At 45.7% G+C, this 21570-nt stretch overlaps 1 protein-coding gene across 1 annotated transcript; it reads left to right on the top strand.

The window, feature by feature from the left end:
• Positions 1-1708: 1708 nt before the first annotated feature.
• On the top strand, positions 1709-4789 carry LOC116911278 (RT1 class I histocompatibility antigen, AA alpha chain-like). Its single transcript, XM_032915184.1, has 7 exons — positions 1709-1788; positions 1992-2261; positions 2442-2717; positions 3761-4036; positions 4164-4295; positions 4473-4505; positions 4683-4789. The coding sequence occupies exons 1-7, from the start codon at positions 1716-1718 to the stop codon at positions 4772-4774; spliced, it is 1152 nt and encodes a 383-aa protein (XP_032771075.1). The 5' UTR covers positions 1709-1715; the 3' UTR covers positions 4775-4789.
• Positions 4790-21570: the final 16781 nt, after the last annotated feature.

Raw genomic sequence — 21570 nt, 5'->3', positions numbered from 1 at the left:
CCTGAGATTACTTTTGGTCATGGGGTCTTATCACAGCAATGGAAACACTCACTAAGGCAGAGGTGCACAAGGGCCTTTCTCTGCTCCCTGAGTTCACCACTTTCTCCTGCAGCACAACCCTGCTCTTTCCTTGCCTTGGAGCCACAACCCTCTTTACAGCTTGTAGGTGTAAAATTATAAAAAATGTTGTCTCTTACCCTGCACTAGGTCAGGCACCGTAGTGTCCCAAGATACCTGGTAGATATCTTCATCTCAGTCAGCAAAGTGTCTCACTCGCTCTGCTCCATCCCATATCACACTGCTGATGGCTACTTTCTCTGCCTGGCAGCCTCTCTCTACGAGCCATCTAGTTGCCAAGGCAGGTTGCCACCAAGCCAGAAATACACAACCCAGCTTCATGGTGGGTTAGCAAGTCTAGCCACCACACACTCTCTTGAACTTAAATCGCCACATGAAAGAACACACAACACAATGACCTCTGATCCAATTGATAAGATAGAATTTGCTCATCTAGACATACAAAGCCCTGTACACATCTATCCCTTAAGAACAGTCATAACAACCTGTAAATGTGCAGAGAGAATCCTAACATTCACCAGCCTGTGCTCTCTGGCCTGAGAATCATCTTTCCTCCAATGTCCACAGTGCTCAAGGCTGAGGAACTCTGGGGCCCCAACTCAGTTATTAGATCCACTGTTCCACACATTCATGTCCCTCACCCCCTCAGCTCCTAAGTGTGAGTGAGTTCAGAGAGGGAGTGAGAGGTCACAGATTAATAACTTCTCCCACACTCTCTCATTATTCTGTGGTATAGTTAATTACAGGTCCCCTCCTACCGTGATTTAGTCACTAAAGCAGCTGCACAGGGGAAGTGTGGACACAGGGAAGTGCAGTGTAGCACAGGTCTCTGTGCTGTCTGTGGTCTCCACAGGGGTCTCTTCCCTGTGGACAACTGGGTCTCCTGTGCTGAGACAATGACCCAGGTCCACATGGACAATCTCAGGACTCGGAATGAAGATCCTTGTAAAACGCACCCACCTGGAGCCACAGGTGCATCTTCTGGGAATAAACACAAGGAGTCTGGGTCTGAACCCCGAGGTTGAGAAGACAGATCCTGAGGGAAGAGGCAAAGTCTCCTCTTTACAGATCAGAGTCCTGCACTCAGGCTTGGCAGTGGGAGCTGCCCACTGCGCCTGGTCTCTGTGGGGTCCGGGTTGGGCTTGCAGGCCAGAGCCTCCTCTTAAAGGAGAAGCATCTCTCACGCATCCACAAGGCTTGTGTTGTGATTGTATTCCCGGAAGTGGCTTTTCTTCTAGAAGACTCCAGGGTCTGACTTATGAAGAGAAGAAGGAAGAAGAGAGGGGAGGAGAGGACACAGGGAGCCTGGCCTGCGGGTCTCTCCTGGTGTCCACACAGCTTCTGGGGCAGAACTCGGAGACACCATGGCAAACAGCGGTCTGCCCCACAGCCCAAGGTTCAGGCAAAGTCTGAGTCCACAGGCGGTGAGGTCAGGGGCGGGGCTGGGGATTCCCCATCGCCCCAGTTTCACTTTTGCTTCCAACAAGTGTCAGGTCCTTCTGCCCGGATACTGATGATGCGCCGGAAGCCTCACTCCCATTGGGTGCCGCGATCCATGTGACCCAATCAGCGTCGCCCCAGGCACTGGTTGTAAAGTCCACGCATCCCGTGGGACTCAAACCATTCTCGGATCTCAGATGGGGGCGATGGCACCGCGCACGCTGCTCCTGATGCTGGCGGCCGCCCTGGCCCCGACCCAGACCCGCGCGGGTGAGTGCGGGGTCGGGAGGAAAACGGCCTCTGCGGGACGAGGCGGGTGCGGCGCCGGAGAAGCCGGGTCTCCGTGTCGCACACCAGACCCTCCGTCCCTTCCCCACCCGTGTCCGGAGCCCCGCGCCCTGCTCCCCGCCCGGCCCGCGCACCCGCCCGGGGTCCCGGGAGGAAGTCGGGGTCTCACCGCGCGCCGTCCCCAGGCTCACACTCGCTGCGGTATTTCAAAACCGCCATGTCCCCGCCCGGCCTCGGGAAGCCCCGGTTCATCTCTGTCGGCTACGTGGACGACACGGAGTTCGTGCGCTTCGACAGTGACGCGGAGAATCCGAAATACGAGCCGCGGGCGCGGTGGATGGAGCAGGAGGGGCCGGAGTATTGGAAGGAGCAGACACGGATCGCCAAGGAATGGGAGCAGTTGTTCCGAGTGAACCTGAGGACCATGCGCGGCTACTACAACCAGAGCGAGGGCGGTGAGTGACTCCGGGTCGGAAGTCACGACCCCTCCGCGTCCCCACATGGCTGGGCTCTTCCGGGTCCCAAGTCCGAGGTTCGGAGCAGAAAAGACCCAGGCCGGTTTCCCTTTGGGTTTTGAGGAGTCCGCGAAGGGGCGGGGCCTGGGCAGGGCCGGGTCTGACCCCGGGGTCCCGCAGGCTCTCACACCATCCAGTGGATGTTTGGCTGTGACGTGGGGTCGGACGGGAGCCTCCTCCGCGGGTATGAGCAAGTCGCCTACGACGGCCGCGATTACATCGCCCTGAATGAAGACCTGAAAACGTGGACCGCGGCGGACTTGGCGGCGCAGAAAACCCGGAGGAAGTGGGATCAGGCTGGTGAGGCAGAGAGAAAGAGGGCCTACCTGGAAGGCGAGTGCATGGAGGGGCTCCGCAGATACCTGAAGCGCGGGAAGGAAGCTCTGCTGCGCTCAGGTGCGGGCGCCGCGGGCTTCTCCTCCTCTGCCCTCGGGCGGGGCTCAGTCCTGGGGAAGAAGAAACCCTCAGCTGGGTGATGCCCCTGTCTCAGAGGGGAGACTGTGTCCCTGAGTCTCCTGATCCCTCATCACAGTGACTGCACTGCCTCTCCCAGGGCCCAGCCTTCTCCCTGGAGAGTTCTGAGTCCCTCTCAGGAGGGAAGGAGAGAATTTCCCCACTTAACAGCAGGGGCTCCCTGCTGTCAGCCATGGCCTCTCCCAGGCCAGGTCCTCTGCCCTGACCCACTCTCTGAGGACACTGACTCCTGTCCTGCTGAGTGTGTCAGCCCTTACACCTCAGGACCAGAAGTCTCCTTTACCTCATAGGAGACATGGAGTCCACTACACTAGGCTGGTTCCCCCAGTTTCTAGAACTTTCCATAGAACACATTCTCATAGATTTCTTCCCAGACTGTGCAGTTTGCATCTCTAATACCCCATTTCTCTCTATTCCTACAGTGAAGAATGGTCCCATGAGCCCTTATGGGGTACCCTGGAGGAATATAAATTGTGGGATTTCTTTTTCTTTTTCTTTTTCTTTTTTTTTTCAGAGCTGGGGACCCAACCCAGGGCCTTGGGCTTGCTAGGCAAGCGCTCTACCACTGAGCTAAATCCCCAACCCTTCCATCTCTTTTTCTTATTTTTTACTTTCCTTTTTTTTTTGAACGTATTATTTTGTTTCTAGTCAGTTTTTTGCTGCAAACACATATTAAATCAATTATTTTCCATTCCCTCTTCCGTTCTATGACCACCCATCTCATGCTATAGGACATCACATAAGGACGGCCATGTTGGCTCATGTGGATTCCCTCTTAGCTTCTGGGTCCCTCAGGAAAGTGTGCAGTTCTGTGCTGAGGGGACCAGCTCTCCCTGCAGCTCTCTATTCGATGACAGTTGAAGTGTCAGACACACACAGTTCAGTGTCATCATTGATTTAACTGTGTCTTGTGTAGATTTCAGTTTGTCTTCTTAACTGTGTGATTTCTTAAATCTTCCACACAGATCCCCCAAAGGCACATGTGACCCTTCACCCCAGACCTGAAGGTGATGTCACCCTGAGGTGCTGGGCCCTGGGCTTCTACCCTGCTGACATCACCCTGACCTGGCAGTTGAATGGGGAGGACCTGACCCAGGACATGGAGCTTGTGGAGACCAGGCCTGCAGGGGATGGAACCTTCCAGAAGTGGGCATCTGTGGTGGTGCCTCTTGGGAAGGAGCAGAAGTACACATGCCATGTGGAGCATGAGGGGCTGCCTGAGCCCCTCACCTTGAGATGGGGTAAGGAGGGTGTGAGTGCAGAGTTGGGCTCAGGGAAAGCTGGAACCTTCTGCAGACCCTGAGCTGGTCAGGGCTGAGAGCTGAGGTCATGACCCTCACCTTCATTTCTTGAACCCGTCCTTCCCAGAGCCTTCTCCATCCACCGACTCCAACATGGAAACCAATGGTATTTATGTTGTCCTTGGAGCCATCATTGCAGCTCTGTCCATCATTGGAGCTCTGGTGGCTGTTGTGAGGAGGAGGAGGAGGAGAAACACAGGTAGGAAAGGGCAGGGTCTGTTTCTCCTCAGCTTCCTTTAGAAGAGTGCTCTGCTCATTAATGGGAAGCACAGCCACACCCCTCATTGCTGCTGTCTCCAACTGGGTCCTCTGTCAGTTCTGGAAACTTCCTCCTGTCAAGATCTTCCTTGAACTCTCACAGCTTTTCTTCTCACAGGTGGAAAAGGAGGAGACTACGCCCCTGCTCCAGGTTAGTGTGGGGGGCAGGATTGTCCCTGAGAGTGAAGGTGGAGATGTTGGGAGCTCTGGGAATCCATAGTAGCTACTCCAGAGAAATCTTCTGGAGCCTGAGTTGTTCCGTGATATGAATACATACACCCACATAAACATACACATATACATATACATACATTTTGTTTTACCCTAGGCAGGGACAGCTCCCAGAGCTCTGATGTGTCTCTCCCTGATTGTAAAGGTGACACTCTGGAGTCTGACTGGGGAGGGGCAATGTGGACATGATTGGGTTTCAGGGACTCCCAGAATCCCCTGTGAGTGGAGGGTTGTTGGGCTGTTGTCTTCACAGTGATTGTTTGTGACTCTTGTTCTCTAGCAGGAAGACAGCTGCCTGGAGTGGACTGAGTGACAGACGATGTGTTCATGTCTCTCCTGTGATATCCAGAGCCCTCAGTTCTCTTTAGACCCCAGTGTCTGATGTTCCCTGTGATTCCATGGCTTCAGTGTGAAGAACTGTGGAGCCCAGCCTGCCCTTCACACCAGGACCCTGTCCCTACACTGCCTGTGTTCCCTTCCAAGGCCAACCTTAGTGGTCCATCCTGGGGCTGGGGGGTGGAGACTGCCTCGCCCAACCTCAACCAGCATGGAAGACACGACTACAGGAGATCTTCTTCAAGCAGTTTTACTCAGGAACCTTGATACAATCTTCTGACCTCTATCTCTTCTGACTCTCTCTCTCCTCTGACTTTCTCTCTCTTCTGACTCTCTCTCTTCTGACTCTCTCTCTTCTTTTCTGACTCTCTCTCTTCTGACTCTCTCTCCTCTGACTCTCTCTCCTCTGACTCTCTCTCCTCTGACTCTCTCTCCTCTGACTCTCTCTCCTCTGACTCTCTCTCCTCTGACTCTCTCTCTTCTGACTCTCTCTCTTCTTTTCTGACTCTCTCTCTTCTGATTCTCTCTCCTCTGACTCTCTCTCTCTTCTGACTCTCTCTCTTCTTTTCTGACTCTCTCTCTTCTGACCTCTATCTCTTCTGACTCTCTCTCCTCTGACTCTCTCTCTTCTGACTCTCTCTCCTCTGACTCTCTCTCTTCTGACTCTCTCTCTTCTTTTCTGACTCTCTCTCTTCTGACCTCTATCTCTTCTGACCTCTATCTCTTCTGACTCTCTCTCCTCTGACTCTCCTCTGACTCTCTCTCTTCTTTTCTGACTCTCTCTCCTCTGACTCTCTCTCCTCTGACTCTCTCTCTTCTGACTCTCTCTCTTCTGACTCTCTCTCTTCTGACTCTCTCTCCTCTGACTCTCTCTCCTCTGACTATCTCTTCTTATCTGACTCTCTCTCCTCTGACTCTCTCTCTCTCTCTCTCTCTCTCTCTCTCTCTCTCTTGCTCTCTCTCTCTTTCTGGGGAATGCCCTCCACCACACTTAAATAGCTAGCACTGGCCAGTCCTAGCAAGCCACGTGGGTCATGTAGATAGGCTGTCACTATGCAGAAACTAGTGGGCCAGGCAGACATAGCCAAATAAGGACTTGTTTACTTCAAGGAGCGCTCACCATTGGGAGGGTGGAAGGCGGAAACCAGCGCCATCTTTGAGGCACCTCGAAGCTCTCTACAGGGGACATCTGCATCCTGTCCCTCCTTGCTGCCCTGAGCTTCAGCTCCTCACTTCCACAGTGAGAATAAGACTCTGAGTGTGAACTTGATTGTTCACATCCTTGACTCAAGTGTGAATGGCTTTTTCAATTACTGGATGGAATACTTAGAGGTTTTTCGTTTTGGGGTTTTGTTTTGAAAAAAATAAATGGCAGATGGAGAAGCTTCCAGAATCTGTGTCACTAAGCTGTGTGTATCTGGTGGGACAGGGTGAGGATGTGGGAGCTGAGTGTGTACAGGGCTGTGCCCGGGTGTGCTCAGTCAGTTCTTGTCTTTAATGGTCTCAGCCTTGGCTCTGCCACCTTGTCCAGGGCCACCTGCCCTGCTTATGCCTTTCTTAGCCTGAGCAAGGTGTTTTCTACTTCATGGGCCCTGGTTACCAAGTAGCATACATGGGGGTTACCACTGGCCAAGAATACTGGAGACTTCTGCTAGCTTGCTAATACACAAGAGTGAGTTTCACTCTATTATTAGTCAGAGATTTCAGGATATTGAAATTTAGTGTAGGTAAGAAGTTTCTGGGAAATCAAAACTTATGCTGTTGGTTTCTGATGTGACATATGTTTATCGTTACCCTGACTACCAGTTTGTGTTGTGTGATATTTTCCCCTATAAGCAAGTGGTTTTTGCTTGATTAAATGAGACTTGATCAGAATACTGTCTTGTCTCCATTTCTTGCACCTCTTGTCCCATCCATCCCACTCCCCTCTCCAGGGCCTCCTTTGATGTTCCCTAGGGCCGGGACATTTGTCACCCAAAGTGTGGGGCCTGGATGCAGGGTGCTCCATGAGGAAGAAGACTTAGGTGGCCGGCGTTGTATGTAGAAATACCTTCGAATGCCATGGGCGCCTGCTGCAGCCGAAACAAAGGTGAGTGATAGAGTCTGATTATGGGACAAGCATTAAGCCAACACGAGGTCTATGGAGACAGTTAAAAGGGGCATTAAACCTGTGAGGAGTAAAGGTAAAAACCAATGATTTATGTAAATATTTTGATTTTGTTAAGGATCTTTGCTCATGGTTTCCTTAAGAGGGAACTATCGATATTAAAAGATGGAATAGAGTAGGAGATGCTCTTAAAGATTTCTATAACACTTTTGGGCCTGAAAAGGTTCCTGTGACTGCTTTCTCTTATTGGAATCTAATTAAAGAATTAATAGATAAATTAATAGTTAAGGAGGCTTGCCCGACAGTAATAGCTGTGACATCACAAACTGAGGAGATTCTGAAAGATTCCTCCAAGACCGATAAGGTCAAAACACGGGGAAAGAGCAAATCGACCTAATTTCCCTAGAAAGTGAGGATGAAGGTGCACAAGGGGGACACGGGGTGCCTGAGGACAGAAAAAGGTTCACAAAAAAGATGATGAAAAAGAAAAATCTGGTATTCGACTCAAGCCAGATGTGAGACCTAAAAAATGTCCTCCTCTTAAAGATCTGTCTGACCTTGACAATGAAAATGACCCAAAATCAGCAAAAGTTCATTGGGAATCCTTAGAAGATGAGGAAGCCAAATACCACAACCCCAATTGGCTTCTGCCATTATCTCTGCCACCTCCATATAATTGGGCCTCTGCGCCTACTGTAATGGTGGTCGTTGACCCCAAGCAAGAGTTGAAATCAAAAGTCACTTATCTCGAGGAACAAATAAAGTTAGAGGAACTTTATCAGTCTGTGCTTAACAAACTACAAAAATTAAAAACAGGGGATGAGCCTGTGACAGATACACGCTTAAAGGCAGAAACAACTCGCCCTCCACAGCAGCCTGGACCATCCGTACCAAAAGGCAAGATGCATGTGAATCCTAACCATGAAAATGAAAGCACAGATGTCTTAGCAGCCTTCCTGGTTACAGAAAGTGTAGATGCAGGGGGACAGCCTTGGAGACATCACCAGGGATTTGACTTGAGAATTATCAAAGAATGAAAAACTGCTGTGGCCCAATATGGTGCTACCGCTCCTTATACTCCGGCCATTTTAGAATCAGTGGCTGAAAACTGGCTCACTCCTGGGACTGGAATACACTAGTCCGTGCCGTCCTGACTGGAGGCGATTATCTTCTCTGGAAGTCAGAATGTTTTGAACATCGTAGAGAGACTGTCAAGAGGAATGCTCAGGCAGGTGATGGATGGACCTTGGACGAGCTGACTGGATCAGGCAATTATGATATTAATGATTCTCAGGTGCAATGTGGTCCTGGGCTGTCGCTCAAATTCAAGCAGCAGCCACTGAGGCCTGGAGAAAACTCCCTGTTAAAGGGGATCCAGGAGCGTCGCTTACTGGGGTGAAACAGGGACCGGATGAGCCTTTTGCAGACTTTGTACACAGGCTCATGACTCCTGCAGGTCACGTGTTTGGATGTACAGAGGCAGGTGTTGATCCTGTGAAACAATTGGCCTATGGAAACGCCAATCCAGCCTGCCAGGCGGCTATCAGACGCTATAGAAAGAAGACTGATTTGACAGGTTACATCCGCCTCTGTTCAGACATCGGACCCTCGTATCAACAGGGTCTTGCTATGGCTGCAGCCTTTGGTGGACAGACTGTTAAAGAATTCATTGCCAACAGAGATGAAAATAAACGGGGGTGTTTTAAATGTGGTAAGGCAGGACATTATGCTAAGGATTGCCTCAGAGATCCAATTAGGAAACAATCTGATCTCCCTGCTCCTGGCCTCTGCCCAAAATGCAAACGAGGAAAACATTGGGCAAATTTCTGCAGATCAAAGAGAGAGGCTGAAGGGAACCCAATACATCATCAGGGAAACGGAGGGAGGGGCCAGTCCCCGGGCCCCAAAACAAGTCTGTGTGGCAGTCAGCTTTGTTCCAGCCAACTCCAACAATCCATTTCAAACTTAGTAGATCAACCCCAGGAAGTGTGGGACTGGACCTCTGTTCCCCCTCCCACACAGTATTGACCCCGGAGATGGGGGCTCAGGCTCTCAATACTGGAATCTATGGTCCGTTGCCATCTCAGTTTGTATTGATATAGGAAGAAGCAGCGTGACCATGAAAGGGCTGCAGATTTATCCTGGAGTCATAGACAATGATTGTACAGGGGAAATAAAAGTCACAGCCAAAGCAGTAGACAGTATTATAACCGTTCCCCAGGGTGAGAGGATAGCTCAGTTAATATTGCTTCCCCTAATGAAAACTGACAACAAAATACAACATCCCAAAAGAGGAGATGGGGGTTTTGGATCATCAAATATTTACTGGGTACAGGAGATGACTGCTCAGAAACCTTCCCTCAGACTCTGGCTACATGGAAAGTTATTTACAGGATCAATTGATACAGGAGCCAATGTGACTGTTATTAAACAAGGAGATTGGCCCTCCCCTTGGCCTACTGTAGAGACAATAACTAACTTGAGAGGGATTGATCAGAGTATGAACCTGAGACAAAGTTCAAAATACCTTACTTGGAGAGATAAGGAAAATAATTCAGGCCTCATTAAGCCTTTTGTAATTCCTCATTTGCCTGTGAATTTATGGGGGAGGGTCTTGCTTTCCCCGATGAAAGTTATAATGTGTCGACCTAATGAGGTGATTGCTGCTCAGATGTTGGCCCAGGGACACAGCCCCAGTAAAGAATTGGGAAAGCAAGAAAACGGCGCTACAACCTATCTCAGCCACAGGCCAGAAGGATGAAAACGGATTGGGAAATTTTTGATTTCGGCCATTGACCTGCCTGCACCCCAAGGGTATGCTGATCCAATTATCTGGAAGTCTGATGAGCCCATGTGGGTCGATCAATGGTCTTTAACCTCTGAAAAACTACAATTAGCACAATTATCAGTGCAGGAACAATTGGAAGCAGGACATATTAGAGAGAGTAACTCTCCATGGAATACTCCTATCTCTGTTATTAAGAAAAAGTCTGGCAAATGGAGGCTGTTACAAGATTCAAGAGCTGTGAATGCTACCATGATACTCATGGGTGCCCTCCAACCTGGACTGCCTTCTCCTGTGGCTGTACCTCTAGGTTATTTTAAGGTAATAATTGATTTGAAAGATTGCTTTTTTACAATTCCTTTATATCCTGATGTGATATCAGAAAAGGTTTGCCTTTAGTCTACCATTTATAAATTTTAAAGAACCTACGAGGCGCTAGCAATGGAGAGTCTTGCCTCAAGGAATGGCCAATAGTCCCACCCTATGCCAAAAGATACCTTGCTAAGGCCATACAAACAATCAGAGGTTCTTGGATAAGCATGCATATTGTCCATTACATGGATGATATATTAATAGCAGGACATCGAAGGTGGACCGGGTTTACAATGCCTTACCCAGCTGACAAAAGGGCTAGCAGCTTCATGGCTTCCAATAGCTCCAGGAAAGGTTCAGTTACAGGAGCCTACACTTACTTGGGATTCCAAACGAACGGACCAAAGATAATTCATCAAAAGGCTCCCATTCGCAGGGATCAATCATATACTCTTAATGACTTCCAAAATTGTTGGGTGATATTAATTGGCTTCGACCTTATTTAAAACTTAACTACCGGAGAATTAAAACCCTTGTTTGATGTATTCAAAGGAGATCCTGACCCTAAATCCTGAAGATCAATTTCTCAGTCAGCACCTTTGGCACTGCAAAAGGTCGAGGACGCCATTGCCAAACAATTTGTCACTCATACAAATCATCATCAACCTTTGGTGCTCATCACATTTAAGCTGACCGTGACACCAGCCGGCCTTTTTTGGCAGAGTAACCCTATGGTGTGGATCCTTTTACCTTCTTCCCGGAAGGAGGTTTTATTACCTTACTGTGATGCTGTATCAGAGTTCGTTATTTTAGGAAGAGAGAATGGGAGAAAACACTTTGGAATTGAGCCAGCAGAAGTTATTCAGCCTCACACCCGACCTCAGGTGGACCGGCTTTCACAGGACACAGACACAGGGCCTGTTGCCTGGGCCTCAGGCAGGAGGTTTAGACGACCATCGTCCACCTGACAGGCGAATTCAATTTTGTAAGTCACATGCTCTTATATGTCCCTGAATTATTAGTAAAGATCCTTTAGGTGAGGCTTGACTGGTGTGTTTACTGATGGATCCTCTAATGGCATTGCAGCCTGTACTTTTAAAGATGAAATAGTTAAATTCCAGACTCAAAACTCCTCCGCCTGAGTGGCTGAACTACAGGCCAGTGCTGCAGTTCTTTCTGCCTCTCCTGAGGAATCCTTGAATGTTTATATGGACAGTGCTTATCTAGCCCATCCCACATCTCTGTTAGAACCTGTGGGACACATTCGATATCTCAGAAACAGCCACCTTGTTTTTTTTTTTATTTATTTTTTAAGATTTTATTTTATTGTATATGAGTACACTGTAGCTGCCTTCAGACACACCAGAAGAGGGCATCAGATCTCATTACAGATGGTTGTGAGCCACCATGTGGTTGCTGGGATTTGAACTCAGGCCCTCAGGAAGAGCAGTCGGTGCTCTTAACCGCTGAGCCATCTCTCCAGTCCACCACCTTGTTTTTATGTTGTCAAAAACTTATCCAAAAACGGATGAAGAAGTGTTACTTGGGACACCTTAGGGCCCATTCTGGTCTGCCAGGACCTTTGACCTGAGGCAAGGAAGTGGCAGATGGGGCCGCTAAGTTCATAGCCACTGCCTCCCCTGGCCTACCTGAAAGTCTTCACCGGGCACAGGCTGCTCATTCTTCCCAATTTAAATGCTCACACATTGAGGTTGATGTTTGATATTACCAGAGCACAAGCCAGACAGGTAATCAAACTATGTCCTTCCTGTGAGACTCATCTCCCAACTCCACACTTGGGAGTCAATCCCAAAGGCTTGGTACCAAATACGATCTGGCAAATGGATGCCACACACTGCTCAGAATTTGGTAATTTACAATATATTCATGTTTGTACAGATACCTATAGTGGGCTCATTGTTGCTACCCTACGAACTGGGGAAGCCAGCAAACAGGTCAGTGCCCACTACTACATTGCTTTTCTGTCTTGGGGCTTCCCAAACAAATTAAAACTGATAAAGGTCCAGGTTATATCCTCCAGTCTCTGTCTCTGATATATCCACTTATCTGATGTACCAAGTCTAGGGAGCTTTTTGAAGATCTGAGGTCCCTCTGGGTCCAAGTTCTCAGCCTCAACAGCAAGTACGCAGCTGGTGAGGGCTGAGAATTGATGGCTGTCAGAGTGGTCAGCAGCACCAAGTAAGGTCCTTTCCAGCGAGGCTCGAGTGTCTGTGCTTGGTCTCATCATATGTAACTGAGTCTCCAACCTGGATCTGGTGATGTGTCTCAGGGGTCCCCGGGCATAGGCTGTTGTCAGCTGTGACCAGACTTCTTTTTGTATCACCTGTAGGTTTTACTTGCCTGGCATACAAATCTTTATTACTATGACACGTTGGTTTAATAACATCATCTAATATAGTCAGAGGAGCTGAGGCCTCATATAAGATCTCAAAGAGGGTAAGGCTGAATCTGGAAGGAGTATTTCTTGTTTTGAAGAGAGCAAGAGGAAAGAAGTGCCACCCAGTCTGTGCCAGTCTCCATGGTCAATTTGATCAGGGTCTCTTTTAGAGTTTTATTTATTTACTCTACATGTCCTGAACTTTGGTCTGTAAATATAATGTAATTTTTAATCAACCTCTAAATACTTGGCCACACCCTGGCTTACCTTGGCAATGAAAGTAGGGCCGTTGTCTAACCTGATTACCTTGGGCACTCCAGAGCGGGGGGAATACTTTTTCCAATATCTTCTTGATTACTACTGAGGCTGTCTCTTGCTCGATGAGGAAAGCTTTTATCTATTCCTAAAAAGGTATCTACAAGCACTGAGAGATACGGGAAACCATGTTTTTCTAGTTTTATCTTAGTGAAGTTCACTTTGACTTTTCACTAAACTCTTTAGGTCCCTTTGCCGTGTTTGCTCGTTAAGCATTTATTTACTGACAAACCTTATATATTTTTACTGTTTCTCTGGCTAAAATCTTAAAGTCTATTACATATATCTTAACTATTTGGACAAGCTTCTTATCTCCTAAATGAGTCCATTTGTGTATTTGGCAAAATGGGTCTTTCGATTGTTTTCTCTGGGGTATAGCTTTCCCCTGGCAAGTATGCCATTGTCCTTTTATCTTTTAAGCCAATTTGGGCCTTTTCTTCTGTTGTACATTCTAAGTGGGGCCATCCCTTTAGTCCGATCCCAGTTCCCAGTGGCTGTCTCTTGTAGGCCTGTAACCAGGATAGGCTTCTGCATATCCATTTTTCGAGCCACTTAATCTACTTTGTTATTGTCCCATGTCACTGAATCTCTTCCCTCCTGATGTCCTGGGCAATGAATAGTACTCATAGTCGCTGGCTTTATCAGGGCATCCAAGAGACGGCAAAGGCATTTAATGGAGCTGTTGTGCTGGGGGTAGAGGTACAGCCATCCCAGATGACATTTGTGTTGTCCACCATGGCAGCACCCACTTATCTCTGGTCCTCAGGTCCTCATTATTCTCATCTCTTGTCCTGTCAGGGTACAAGATGTTTGTCAGAGTTGATGAAGCATCTGTATTTGAAACACATCTGGTTAGGCTTCAGTCCTGAGATTTCCTGGAATGCTCTCTGCAGGACACAATGGCTGGAAGGCATAGTGGGGGCTTAAACAAACATCACGGGGGCAGAACAGTTACTCAGTGATAAGGGAAGTAGTTCTCTTGCATTTTTAAAAATCTGTCTTCCTTAGTCATGTCCTGTTGCTGAGATTTGGGCTAATTTAAAACTCTATGTCTCATTATGCCCTTTTTATTTTAATTTTTTTTGAAAAAATGGATGCTGATAAAAAAGGCAGCTGCAGATCACTTTTGGCACCCTAATTCACAAAAACAGTTGGCCATGGTCCAATGGAAAGATCCTTTGGATGATACATGGCAGGGACTCGACCCATTGCTTATCTAGGGGAGAGGTTCTGTCTGCATTTTTTCCTCAAGAAAATGGTGTAGCCAGATGGCTGGCAAAGCAATTGTAAAACAAATTGATAATGATAATAAATCAAGGGAATAACTTCTTCCCTGAGAATACATTTTTTTTTCATTTCAGGAAAATGACTGAATTCAACTTGCTGAAAATGTTCCTATGGATGGTCATTTTGAGCAAATAGAAAATTACTTGTGATGTTTCAACACTGGATGGAGGGGAGGTAACTTCCCCCTTGGCCTGGCATTTTTTTTTCCTGACATAAAATTATACCAACCATGCTAAAACTCAGAGTTATGGTCATTTCTTGTCCAGGACTGATTGCTCACCTGTGAGATGCCAATCTGCTATAATGTTAAACTTTACAGAGTTTAAGGCATGTCCCAGAAAAGTTGTTCTGTCTTGTGCATTTTGTTTGATTAACAATGTTCCTACTGCATAAAAAATTGAATTGAAGAGAAAGTGGGATGTTCCTATCAATCATGCAGAATCCACCTTAAGAAATAAAGAGATTATTAGCCAAGGTCCCTATCAAGTCCATAATTTTTTTATCACAAACTCACAGGCTATTCATGGGTTGTTTGGGATCCATGGATTCTTGCTGGACTACACCTGTCAAGGGAGCCATGTATGACTAGAGGTACATCCTGGCCTTGCAGCTATGTCTATATTTGGCATTCTCTTGTATAAGTACAAACCACTATTAATGCAGAACCAAGAACAAGAAAAGAGTTAAATGCACAACTCACCTCCCCTGTCTTCATGACAACCTTTCTCCTGGCTCTCTCCTCTCAGAGAGGGCCCTCATGATTAATCAATGTTATAGGTCTTGGCAATGTTTTTGCATGCTTTTTTGTGCTGCACTAGGATGTACTCCTTTAACAGCAGTCCAATATTCCACATCATTTAATGGCTCTAGTAATATTCTTACAGACTTTCCTCCCATCTCTGATGTATCTCTGTTTTTGGTTCCTGATTGGGAACGATTTAGCTTTTGTTATTCTAATGCCAGCACTACCTTGTGTAATTTGACTATTGTCCCAATTACAGATCTTTTTGCCCCTAGGAGTTCTTTTTCTCCTGTATTGGTACTCTTTCCAAAAACCGTTCAGCTCCTGTAAACAAGGAGCTACTGTGCCTTCCTGTTACCTTAGCACCACAGTTAAACATTTGCACACCAATCCCCCCTGCTGAATACCTAGGTTGGGCTGGCCTTCCATTCTTCAGGTGGTTGTTATCTCCCTTGCTATGTTATTGTGGCTGCTGGCTTTGCAAGAAGTACTTTAGGACATTCCCTTTTCACCACATCAAAACTTTCTCAACAGTTTTTAGCAGTAGAAGCCTCAACAGAATCTCTGGCCTCCCTGCAAAGGCAGATAAATTCCCTTGTTCAGGTCACCTTACAGAACCGGCAAGCCTTAGATCTCCTGACCAGGGAAAAAGGCAGAACATGCCTATTCCTGGGAATAAGAATACTGTTTCTATGTCAACAAATCTGACTTAGTGGAAATCCAAGTTAATGAAATACACAAGTTCAGTTTTGAATTATAGAAACAGAAATTTTCCTCTGCTGCCGATGATTGGTGGAGATCATGTATGTTTTCTCTTTTGATGCCCTTTGTGGGATCCCTGATTAGTATTTTGCTTGTGGTTACACTGGAACCCATGATTTTCAACAAGCTCATGGTTTTTATTAAACAACAAATCAAAGCCATTCAGGCTAGGCCTATAGAGGTTCATTATCATTTCCTTGAGATGAATGATCTAAGTGGGTTTTCTGCTACCAACCACCTCCCCTGTGAGTTGAACTGGACAGTCAGTGATGGGTAACAGAGCAATATTCTCTGACCATTCCAGGCCTAAGACAGGAGGGCAGCCACATGCTGCTGCCTTATCCAATAATGGGCCTAAAGAAATAAGAATATCTTGCTCCAACCTAAGACAGACGCAGTTCCCGAGGAGCTCTCTCAGTGACTTGAAATAATAAAAAAGGGAGACCTGTCCAGGGTCACCAGGCCTGCTTATGCCTTTCTTTGCCTAAGCTAGGTGTTTTCCACTTCATGTGCCCTTGTTTCCATGTAAGTGGGGATGACCAGCAGCCAAGAATATTGGAGATTTCCTGGTATCTTGCTTCTGCTCTAGAATGAGTTTCACTCTATTGCAAGTTAGAAGCTTCAGGAAGTTGAAACTTAATGCAAGTAAGACAGTTTTGGAAAAATCAAAACTTATGCCATTGGTTTCTGATGTGACATATGTCTATTGTTACCCTGACAACCAGCTTGTGTTGTGTGATTTTTTGGCTTATAAGCAAGTGGTTTTTGGTGGATTAAATAAGACTTGATCAGAATATTGACTTTTTTTTTTCCATTTCTCGTGCCTCTTGTAACATCTATTCTACTACCTTCTCCAGGGTCTCCGTTGATGTCCCTGTGGGCTGAACCAGATCCCATTCTCAGTTCAATGATTTCTGCTAGGATTTGCCTCTGTATTTGACATGCTGGGACTGTGCCACTCAGGAGATAGTTATATCAGGCTCCTGTCAGCATGCACTTCTTAGCTTCAGCAATCTTATCTAGTTTTGATATATAGGGGCAGGAACAAAATATATATGTATACTGTGTTTCCATGTGGGGCAGGCTCTGAATGGCCATTCCTTCAGTCTCTGCTCCAAACTTTCCCTCCATATTCCTGCATATGAATGTTTTTGTTCCCATTTTAAGAGAGAGTGAAAAATAAGCACTTTGGTCATCCTGCTTCTTGAGCTTCATGTTAACCCCATTTATCTTATCTGATCAGCAATGTAATTCCCATCAAAATTAAAACTCAATTTGTCACAGAGTTAGAAAGAACAATTTTCAAATTCATTTTGAAAAAAAAAGAAGCAAAAAAACAAACCAACCAACCAAACAAACAAAAAAACAACCAAAAACAACAGCAACAACAAAAAAAACCAACCAACCAAACAAACATACAAAAAAACGCAAAAAAGAAAAAACAAAAAAACAAAAACAAAAACCAAAAAACCAAAAAAACAAACAACAACAACAACAACAACAAAAACAAACAAACAAACAAAAAAACCACGATAGCAGAAACTATTCTCAACAATAAAAGAACTTCTGAGGGAATCACCATCCCTGAATTCAAGTTGTATTACAGAGCAACAGTGATAAAAACTGCATGGTATTGATAAAGACACAGGAGATAGATCAGTGGAATAGAACTGAAAACCCAGAAATGAACCCACATACCTATGGTCATTTGATCTTTGACAAAAGAGCTAAACCGAAATAGTAGAAAAAAGACATCATTTTTAACAAATGCCCTTAGTCATCAAGAACATGCAAATCAAAATGACTCTGAGATTTCAACTTACATCCATCAGAATGTCTAAGTTCAAAACCCAAAGGACTACACATGCTGGCAAGGTTGTGGAGCAAGGGGAACACTCCTCTACTGCTTGTATGAATATAAACTTGTACATCCATTCTGCAAATTTGTGGGATGGTTTCTCAGAAATTTGGCAATAGCTCTACCTCAGGATCCACTGTACAACTCCTGTGTATACACCTAAATGATGCTACATGATTTTACAAGGGCATTTACTCAACTATGTTCATAACTTTATTTGTAGTAGCCACAAACTAGAAACAACCTACATGTCCGTCAGCTGAAGAATGGATACAGAAATATGGTATATTTACACAGTGGAATATTCCTTAGCCATTAGACATTATGAATTTCACAGGCGAATGGAAGGAACTTGAAATATCCTGAAGGAGGTAACCCAAATTCCATAGAACATGCATGGTAGGTACTCACTTATAAGGGGATATTAACCACAAAGTACAAGACAGTCATGCTATAATCAAGAGGCCCAAAGATGACAAATAACAAGGAAGGCCCAAGGGAGGATGGTTGAACCTTTCTGCGAAGGGGAAGCAAAATACATATCAGAGGTCAATGATAGGCAAGAACTGAATGGAAGATGATATGGAAAGAGGAAAGATGTGGTATCAGCAGTAATTATATGTAGGAAGGAGGGCAGAGGAGAGAGAAGGGAGATTGGAGGTTGGAGGGGTTGGGAGAGGACCCTAAGGTCTATAGGAGTGATTCTAGCTCAAACACCTAGCAATGGGGATATGAATCTTGAAGTGACTATTTCCTGCAGGTAGTCAGGACTCACAATGGAGGCATTAGAAGAGCAACCCACACTCAAAACACTAGACCCAAAGTATGTCCTCCCTACAAGATGTGCAGGAGCAAAGAGGAGCCACTGAGGGAATGACTAGCCAATGACTACTCAAACTTGAGATCTAACCATGCTCTGGTATGCTTGCATAAAAGAATCTAACGTAACTGTCCTCTGTGTACCTCCATCCATCAGCCATGGAAAGAAATGCAAAGACTCACAGCCAAACATTAAAAGAGCTCAAGTCGGCAACCAACAGATTGGGAAAGATCTTTACCAATCCTACAACAGATAGAGGGCTTATATCCAAAATATACAAAGAACTGAAGAAGTTAGACAAGAGGGAGACAAATAACCCTATTAAAAAATGGGGTTCAGAGCTAAACAGAGAATTCACAGCTGAGGAATGCCGAATGGCTGAGAAACACCTAAAGAAATGTTCAACATCGTTAGTCATAAGGGAAATGCAAATCAAAACAACCCTGAGATTTCACCTCACACCAGTGAGAATGGCTAAGATCAAAAACTCAGGTGACAGCAAATGCTGGCGAGGATGTGGAGAAAGGGGAACACTCCTCCATTGTTGGTGGGGTTGCAGACTGCTACAACCATTCTGGAAATCTGTCTGGAGGTTCCTCAGAAAATTGGACATTGAACTGCCTGAGGATCCAGCTATACCTCTCCTGGGCATATACCCAAAAGATGCCCCAACATATAAAAAAGACACGTGCTCCACTATGTTCATCGCAGCCTTATTTATAATAGCCAGAAGCTGGAAAGAACCCAGATGCCCTTCAACAGAGGAATGGATACAGAAAATGTGGTACATCTACACAATGGAATATTACTCAGCCATCAAAAACAATGACTTTGTGAAATTCGTAGGCAAATGGTTGGAACTGGAAACTATCATCCTGAGTGAGCTAACCCAATCACAGAAAGACATACATGGTATGTACTCATTGATAAGTGGCTATTAGCCCAAATGCTTGAATTACCCTAGATGCCTAGAACAAATGAAACTCAAGACGGATGATCAAAATGTGAATGCAGATCGCTCCTGAGAGACACAGCCAGAATACAGCAAATACAGAGGCGTATGCCAGCGGGAAACCACTGAACTGAGAACAGGACCCCTGTTGAAGGAATCAGAGAAAGAACTGGAAGAGCTTGAAGGAGCTCAAGACCCCATATGTACAGCAATGCCAACCAACCAGAGCTTCCAGGGACTAAGCCACTACCCAAAGACTATACATGGACTGACCCTGGACTCTGACCTCGTAGGTTGCAATGAATATCCTAGTAAGAGCACCAGTGGAAGGGGAAGCCCTGGGTCCTGCTAAGACTGAACCCCTAGTGAACTAGACTGTTGGGGAGAGGGCAGCAATGGGGGAGGGTTGGGAGGAACACCCATAAGGAAGGGGATGGGGGGGGGATGTTTGCCCGGAAACCGGGAAAGGGAATAACACTCGAAATGTATATAAGAAATACTCAAGTTAATAATAATAATAAAAAAAAAAAAAAAAAGAGCTCAAGTCCTATGAAAGAGTTGGGAGAAGGATTGAGGGACCTCAAGAGGACAGGTACTCCACAAAATCAACTAACCTGGATATCTGGGGAATCGCAGAGACTGAATCACCAACTAATGTGCAATCACAGACTGGACATAGGCCCCATGCATATATGTAGCAAATGAGCATCTTGGTCTTTATATAGGTTCCCAAACAACTGGAACAGGGGCTGTTCCCTGCCTGCCTGTGGATCCTCTGCCACTCAATGAACTGCCTTGTCTGGCTTCCATATGAAAGGATATGCCTAGTCATGCAGCAACTTGATGTGCCAGACATGAGGGAGAACAACTTGTGTGAGGATGTACTGGGATGAGAGCAAGGGCTGATATTTGGTTAAGTGAATAAATACATTTAACAAATAAATCTATTACTCATGGATTGTCTTCTAAATGCTCTAACGCATGTGATTTCTAAAGTTTTCTACATGACCTGAAGCTTCTCTGGATTTATCATTAAGATTTAATCTTTCCAACCAGGACTATGGATATAAGGAGGCCTGCTTGTTATCCCAAGTAAAAAGTACTTGTTATGGTATCATTAATATGCTACACTCAGATGTTACTGATTTTCTTTCACAAGTGTACTTATAAAGTACTATGGATGCATGCTCACAAATTCAAATATCCTTGTGGGAATACAATGTTTGGAGAGAAGTTCCAACCATATCAGTAACAGCCTTGTCAGATCCTAGTCTGGTGCTACTTATGTCTGTAAATGCAAGCCATCTTCAGGATCTAATGCAATTCCTATTTTTACCTCCCAATTTCAAATAGTTGGAACAATCACATGTCTCATATGGCCTTTGCTGTCAGTCTGCTCTGGACATTCAGGATTCCAGCTTCACATATTTGCTAGAGAATACCGTTACATTCACATGTTAAAATAAACCAACAAATCAGTAAACAATGAAGTAATTTAAATCCAGTCACAATTCCATGGTCACAGTGGAGGCAAAGACAAGTGAATACCTGGCTCCACAAATGGGAATGCCACTTTCTGTTAGCTTCATATCACCTGATGTCTCCTAAAGGCCACATGTTCTGTTAGACTCATGCACAGGTAGCCAATATATCCCCTGTGGAACAATACTGACTCTAAAGACTAAATTTGCATGTAAACTCTTTCTCTAAACACTCTTTTACCTGGGTCCAGCCTCGACACAGGATTGGAGTTCTCAACTGCAAGGAGGGATATCTGGAAGGCACATAGGCACATAATAAATATACAAACTGACTGGCAATTTAAACACTTAAAGTCTCTCTCTCTCTCTCTCTCTCTCTCTCTCTCTCTCTCTCTCTCTCTCTCTCGCAGCTTGAGGCTGCATTCTCTTGTGCATTCTGCTTTTCTCTATTGTGTTTTTCTCAAACCCCCACACTCATGCACACCTCTTTTCATTACCCTTTCATTCTCACACATTCGTCATACATACCTCACACATATCTCACACACACCACATGCATTCTCCTTTCACTCACACATACAATCTTCATACACACCTCACATTCTCTCTTCACTCACTCTTCACATGTTTTTCTCATGTTCTCTGCCTTGCTCTCACATCTGCTCTCACATCCACTCTCACATTTGCTCCTTCATGCCCTCTCTCATTCACTCTTCACATGCTCTCCAGCCTTTCTACTTATTGATAATCCAAAAGCAGGTAGAAAAAAGACATTGTATAATAATTGCCAAATCAAATTCAAAAGAATAACCACATCCCATGAAGAACTA

This window comes from Rattus rattus, chromosome 10, assembly GCF_011064425.1.
Source record: "Rattus rattus isolate New Zealand chromosome 10, Rrattus_CSIRO_v1, whole genome shotgun sequence".
In the NCBI taxonomy this organism is placed as follows: Eukaryota; Metazoa; Chordata; class Mammalia; order Rodentia; family Muridae; genus Rattus; species Rattus rattus.
The sequence above is the reverse complement of the archived record's forward strand: the minus strand, read 5'-3'. Positions and strand labels throughout refer to the sequence as shown.

Bases quoted from the DNA above. Each gene is read 5' to 3' on its own strand.
- LOC116911278 (XM_032915184.1), top strand. From the start codon at position 1,716: ATGGGGGCGATGGCACCGCGCACGCTGCTCCTGATGCTGGCGGCCGCC. The intron at 1,789-1,991 runs GTGAGTGCGGGG...CGCCGTCCCCAG, and splicing joins CCCGACCCAGACCCGCGCGG to GCTCACACTCGCTGCGGTAT. The intron at 4,296-4,472 runs GTAGGAAAGGGC...TTCTTCTCACAG, and splicing joins GAGGAGGAGGAGAAACACAG to GTGGAAAAGGAGGAGACTAC.